The sequence below is a fragment of the Sinocyclocheilus rhinocerous genome, unplaced genomic scaffold, assembly GCF_001515625.1.
Source record: "Sinocyclocheilus rhinocerous isolate Xijiao unplaced genomic scaffold, SAMN03320098_v1.1 scaffold1690, whole genome shotgun sequence".
In the NCBI taxonomy this organism is placed as follows: domain Eukaryota; kingdom Metazoa; phylum Chordata; class Actinopteri; order Cypriniformes; family Cyprinidae; genus Sinocyclocheilus; species Sinocyclocheilus rhinocerous.
This window is the reverse complement of record NW_015664228.1, coordinates 131,291-138,206: the sequence shown is the minus strand read 5'-3', so window position 1 is coordinate 138,206 and position 6,916 is coordinate 131,291. Positions and strand designations below refer to the sequence as shown.

The 6,916-nt window shown below is 37.9% G+C and overlaps 1 protein-coding gene across 1 annotated transcript in view; it reads left to right on the top strand.

Moving 5' to 3' along the window:
• The window catches only part of LOC107730024 (protein FAM160A1), an 18,699-nt gene extending 13,714 nt beyond the window's left edge, over positions 1 to 4,985 (top strand). Inside the window, 4 exon segments of the mRNA XM_074560138.1 lie at positions 1,265 to 2,231; positions 3,647 to 3,651; positions 3,788 to 4,036; positions 4,115 to 4,985. Coding sequence (XP_074416239.1) covers positions 1,265 to 2,231; positions 3,647 to 3,651; positions 3,788 to 4,036; positions 4,115 to 4,326 — 1,433 coding nt within the window. The 3' untranslated portion in view covers positions 4,327 to 4,985.
• The last annotated feature ends 1,931 nt before the right edge of the window (positions 4,986 to 6,916 follow it).

Genomic DNA, 6,916 nt, shown 5'->3' with positions numbered 1-6,916 from the left:
TAAAGGGATAGTTCACCCAAAAATTAAAATTCTGTCATTAATTACTCAACCTCACGTCGTTCCAAACCTGTAAGAGCTTCGTTCTTCTTCAGAAAACAAATTAAGATATTTTTGATGAACTCCGAGAGCTCTCTGACTCTCCGTAGACAGCAAGGATCCTAACACGATCAAGGCTCAGAAACGTAGCAAGGAGATCGTTAAAATGATCCATGTGACATCAGTGACTCAACCGTAATTTTACAACGCTACGAGAATACTTTTTGTGTGCAAAGAAAACAAAAATAACGACTTTATTTTCTGAGATTTTCCGAAGGCATCGCGATTCTCTCTTGAATCGATTCTGAGCTTAGTTTTTAACAGCAGATGGCACTGCGTGCTTTAGAAATAGCCGTATTCTGCTTGCTTCAACACGCACTATTTGAACCTAAAATAATCATTCATAAAGTTCTAAAAGGTTGAAGCGAATTACAAGGATGTTCACAGTGGACTGTGTTTACATTAATTTTGCATCATAAAAGCCGATGTGCAGGTACATTTAACCACTTACATGACTCAGCCGAACGCACAAGCGCTCTTCTTCGTGAGCATTTGAGTCTACGGTTAAAAACTAGCCTAGAGCGCCATCTGCTGTTAAAAACTAAGCTCAGAACCTATTCGAGAGAGAATCAGGATGCATTCCGGAAATCTCAGAATCGATCCACGAATCGCGATGCATCGATTTATTGTCCCAGCCCTAGTATCCACTGAACGTAAACAACGTATGCTGCTCTGTGTCAGCAGCACCGTACACGGATACGTTGTTTATGCTTTGATCTGAACGAAAACAACGTATGCATAACAACGTTGCATACGTTATGTATGTGGTACTCTACAAAATGGCGCTATAGGGTGACACGGAGGAGACGAATTGTTGAATAAAGTCGTTATTTTTGTTTTCTTTGCGCACAAAAAGTATTCTCGTAGCTTTGTAAAATTACGGTTGAGCCACTGATGTCACATGGATCATTTTAACGATCTCCTTGCTACGTTTCTGAGCCTTGATCGTGTAAGGATCCTTGCTGTCTATGGAGGGTCAGAGAGCTCTCGGAGTTCATCAAAAATATCTTAATTTGTGTTCCGAAGATAAACGAAGGTCTTACGGGTTTGGAACGACATGAGGGTGAGTAATTAATGACAGAATTTTCATTTTTGGGTGAACTAACCCTTTATCTTTAAATTTAATTTGGCACTAATTCAGTCCTAAATCTCCTCTCTGCCTCTTCAGGAATGGAGGATCTGTTCTCAGGTGGAGATACCGTCGGATGCTCCCGAATAACCGCTTCAGAGCCGCTGATGCACAAGAACTATCTTCAGTATCTGTATGACGCACGCAGATCCGTCTGTACGACCGTCCAAGCGTGCGACGTGTGGTCGGCTCCGTACGACGGCCTCAATCCGTCCCCGGACGAGTATCAGGACGAGGATGAGGACGAGCGCCTTCCTCGCTCTACTCCACCCCCTCAAACGCCGACTCCTCATCCGCCTTCGGAAACCAGCTCCACCGGCGACTGCGAGCGAGTCGGGACGCTACTCGAGCTGGAATGGGACGATACGTACGACGCCGCGCCGGACAGGGAACCGACGCCCGACGTTCCAGACGAACCGCCGAAACACATTCAGGAAATGCGTAAAAACGCCATCATGCTGATTAAAGGAAGTTATATCGAGGAGTCGGAATTTCAGGACGACGTGTTGGTTTATAATCTGATCGCGCAAAAAGACGCTCGTGACGATCGGCGGATGTTCGTCAAAAACGGCTTGAATAAATCAACCCACAATCTCTACATAAACAACAATCTGATGCACGCTAATCACACACTAAACCATAATCACGCAGAACATCTAGAATCCGAACCGATTGTAATCGGGCGTGGTTTTGAGGAGCAGAAACCGGAATTAGAGGGTGATGCTGCGCATCTGGACCACAACTGCAATGAGAGCAAAACGGCCGAAGCCGCAGGAGACGACTTCATCTCGCAGTGTCTGGAGCTGATTCGGGATCTGGGCGGAGAGGAAGACTGCGTTGTGGAGGATGAAGAGCAGCTCCAGCGGCTGCAGGATCTCCTGCATGGGGACGAGGAGGAGGAGCTGGACTTTACCTGCTTCTGTGAGGAGTGTGAGGGTGAAGACGATGCAGATGAAGAACTGAATAAAGCCGAGAGCAGGAAACACGGGATCTCGTTTACAGGTCAGTCGGGAGATTTTATATGGTTTGGAATGATTGATGAGGTTGAATATGGAAGAGTTTATTTTTGAAGTGGAAGAGTTTGTTGAACCTTGGGGCAAGAGTGTGCATATGTGTTCTATGTTTGATCCATCAGGATTTTATGGCTCATATAGTCTGATATAATGAGAATATGAAGGAAAAAACTGTTTGATTTTATTCAATTTGGTGCAGATGCTGATATTTTTATGATGGAATTCTGATGCTTGTGATATATTGATGGAGAATCAAGTAAAGCTGAGCTGCTTCAGTCCAGTAAGTGTTCATCTGGAGATATTACTGCAGTTATTCTGACGCTTACTTGATCAAAATCAGTGAAGATTTGACACGAGAAGCTCCAGCTGAAGCTGGACGTTTCTATAATTACACTAAAAGAGCTTTTACTGGATAAAAAACTCTAAACTATCAATCAGACGACAGAAGACATGAGGAGATTGAGTGAAACGGCAAAGTTTTGATCATGTTGCTCATTCAAAGGCCTTAAAAATTTGTGAATCAAATATGATACAGTAGCCTAACAGGGTTAAAGATGGTGGAAAATCCGTTTTTCTATAATTTTTTTTCTTACAGTGTAGCTGACATGCATTAAATAAATAAATAAACTAACTGCTATCATTCCAAATAAAGTTCATTGTAGGCCGTTTTGTTTACAAACTCTATTTACACAGCAGTGATGATATTGTTCACTAAAACTAAAATTATTAAAAAACATTTTTGTTGAATAAAAACGCTGAAATAGAATCAAATACAAACATTAGATGGAAATTAAACTCAAAAAATGAAAATTAGAAAATGCCTGGGCAACTACTGAAATAAAGTAAGTTTCAAGTTGAAGTACTAAAATTACTAATACTAAAACTGAAACAAATAAATTAAAGCTATATAGAAAAAATAAGACAAACGCACATAAAATCACTAAAACTGTAAGTATAAAAATAATGGCCAATTCAAAATATTTATAAATACTACAATAGTATATAAACGTTAGTTTCATTAATACATAATCAACACCTAACTTCTTGTTTTCCTAAATGCACATTTAATGCAATGCAGTGTGCAACAGTGGTATTACAGGACAACTTCAATAAACAATACTCAATTAATATTCATAAGAAGCCTACATTTAAATTACTCTTTTATATTTTCCATTTTAATTGTATTTTTTTAATTTTTGCCTTTAAAGCAACTTCAATAAACAATACTCAATTAATATTCATAAGAAGCCTACATTTAAATGACTTTTATATTTTCCATTTTAATTGTATGTTTTTAATTTTTGCCTTTAAAGTTTTTGTAAATGTGTGTGTGATTGTCATTTTAGTTTTCCTAAATATGTCTATATAGTTTCTATTAAGCTTCAGATTTTATTTTTAGTTTCTTTAGTTTTAGTTATTTTAGTACTTCAAATTAAACTAAACAAAATATGAGAAATGTTGCCCTGGTAACTAGTGGAAATAAATGAATACTAAAATAAATAATTATCCCACAAATAGTGGAAATAAATAAATGAAAACTAATTTTCAGTTAAGGTTTATTTAATTTAATTAACTAACATTTATGAATCTGAAAATTACATCAGAATGACTTGAATTATTAGATGATGTGATGCTCAATATTTAAACTCCTCTAACGAGCTTGTGTGTTTGTCTCAGGTTCTGCTGTCGGTGGGTTGTAAGATTGAACAGTACGCAGCGTCCAATCCGGATTTTCCCGAGCTGGTCCGTGAAGCCGCCCAGTACCTGCTGCTCAAAGACCAGGCCTTAAAAGAGCAAGGTGTGCATCGTCCTGTCCCGATTGTTTGATTGTCTTTCTGTTTGCAAGCTGAAACCGTCTTCTTTCTCCTCCTGTCAGAGAGAGAAGTCCACATGCAAGAAAACGCCGGCTGGTTCCTGAATGGCCACGTCTCGGGTCGTCCACGCAAACCTCTTCCTCCCTGCCCCAAAATCCCGCCGCACCTGCGGAACAGAGTGTTCACTACGTTTCTGTTCGCCGAGTTCCTGAAGGAGCTGGCGGCCATCGCGCAAGAGCACTCCATATTACCTGAGCGAACTGCGGAGGAGTGACACACCTCAGATTGTGAGTTTCCTGTTCATATCACAGCAACAATCAAATGCAAACATCTCTGGATGCTTTCCCATTCATTTCCTATGGACGGTCAGTTCTGACCTGAAACAGCCAATGTGTTGGGGTTTTTTTATGACCTCTTAGACTTATAGTTCAGTTTTTTGAAGTTTGAAGTTTTTTGACCCCCTGTTGTGTTGGGGTCAAATTGACCCACACTCATTTTTATAAACTGCTTGAAATACTCTTTATTTCTTACTGAAATTTGGTGGATATTTTTTATTTAGCGTCATGAATGTGCATGCAAAGTTTCGGCACATGGATGTGTTTCGGAAAGGCTGTACAAAAACTATTACAACTTTTGTGTTGGGTCAAATTGACCCACGCTCAAATTTTCAAACTGCTCGAAATACTGGTTAAACTGTTTATTTCCTTTTGAAATTTGGAGGATATTTTTCATTTAGGGTTATAAATGTGCAAGCAAAGTTTCAACACATAGATGTGTTTTAGAAAAGCTGTACAAAAATCGTTACAGCTTTTGTGTTGGGTCAAAACTGACCCACAATCTATTTTACAAACTGCCCAAAATACCAGTTAAACTACTTATTTCTTCTTGAAATTTGGTGGATATTTTTCATTTAGCGTCATGAATGTGCATGCAAAGTTTAGGTACATGGATGTGTTTTGGAAAGGCTGTGCAAAAATTGTTACTACTTTGTGTTGGGTCAAATTGACCCAAGCTCAAATTCTCAAACTGCTCGAAATACTGGTTAAAATATTAATTTCTTCTTGAAATTTGGAGGGTATTTTTCATTTAGCACCATGAATGTGCATGCAAAATTTCAGCACATAGATTTGTTTTGGAAAGGCTGTACGGAGTTTGTTACGACTTTTGTGTTGGGGTTAATTTGACCCACATACTTATTTTAAATGACTCAAGATACTGATTCAACTATTTATTTCTTCTTGAAATTTTTGGTGGATATTTTTTTTAGTGTCATGAATGTGCATGCAAAGTTTCCGCACATGGGTGTCTTTTGGAAAGGCTGTGCTGAGAATTGTTACTACTTTTATGTTGGGTCAAATTGACCCAAGCTCAAATTCTCAAACTGCTCGAAATACTGGTTAAAATATTAATTTCTTCTTGAAATTTGGAGGGTATTTTTCATTTAGCACCATGAATGTGCATGCAAAATTTCAGCACATAGATTTGTTTTGGAAAGGCTGTACGGAGTTTGTTACGACTTTTGTGTTGGGGTTAATTTGACCCACATACTTATTTTAAATGACTCAAGATACTGATTCAACTATTTATTTCTTCTTGAAATTTGGTAGATATTTTTCATTTAGTGTCATGAATGTGCATGCAAAGTTTCCGCACATGGGTGTCTTTTGGAAAGGCTGTGCTGAGAATTGTTACTACTTTTATGTTGGGTCAAATTGACCCAAGCTCAAATATTCAAACTGCTCAAAATACTGGTTAAAATGTTTATTTCTTCTTAAAATTTGGTGAATATTTTTCTTTTACGGTCATGCATATGCATGCAAAGTTTCGGCACATAGATGTGTTTTGGAAAGGCTGTACAGAGTTTATTAGGACTTTTGTGTTGGGGTTAAACTGAGCCCCACTGGATTCTATGCAATTTGCCAGAAATCAACAATCTGAAAAAAATTAAATAGGCCGGTAAACAACGGAAGAACTTTATCTAGTTGGATTTCACAATCAAAAAATGGAATCGAGTTTTTTCGACAAAAAAGTTGTTTTTGTAAGTTTTTTTGGATCTCAATTACTAGTCTGTTGCAGCACTGAAAAGGTGTGAGAAACTCATTCTACCCTCACAAGTGTTTGAGAAAAGGACATAACAATAAAACATTGGGAGGTACAAATAGCAATAAAAAGTACTTACACCAAGTACAAATAATGTTAGGTACTGTTTATACTTGTAGTTATTTCCTCCTACAATAACAAAAACGTATTTTGTGTCTGTGAAACATGAAAATATCAAAATATGTGGTCAAATTGACCACTAACACAATAGAAATAACACTATAAAAATAGATGGGAATTATTACATTTCTCACATATTTTATATTTTTTAGTCTCTGACCATCTACAGTAGAGGTGTTCTGTTTTACATTAATCTTTAGTGTTTTTCATAGTGTTTATTTTTGACAAATTGCATGAAAACCACTGTGGGTCAATTTGACGAACAAACTCTAAAGCTGCTGTACTCCGTTTTTGAACACAACAGGAGGCTTAAACACAATAGAATTGGTCAAAAATGACCGACAAGCACATTAGTGTTAAATTCATTAGCATACAGATGAGCTCAAAGCTTCAAACATGCACTTGAAGCCACAGAAGATTTATTTGTTTGGTTTGGAGGTTCTGGTTTACAGTTTATGTGAACTCTGGTACGGTTTGTAACTGCTATTAAAGAGATCCGGACCTAATTTGTGCAAGTGAACCTTCACTGATGTATAATTTGATGTATTGAGAGGGTCAGATGTCTTATTTCTGTGTCTTTTAGCTCATTTTACAGAAACACACAGCACAGTTCACAGTCTTCTTGATAATGCCTCTTTTAAAGG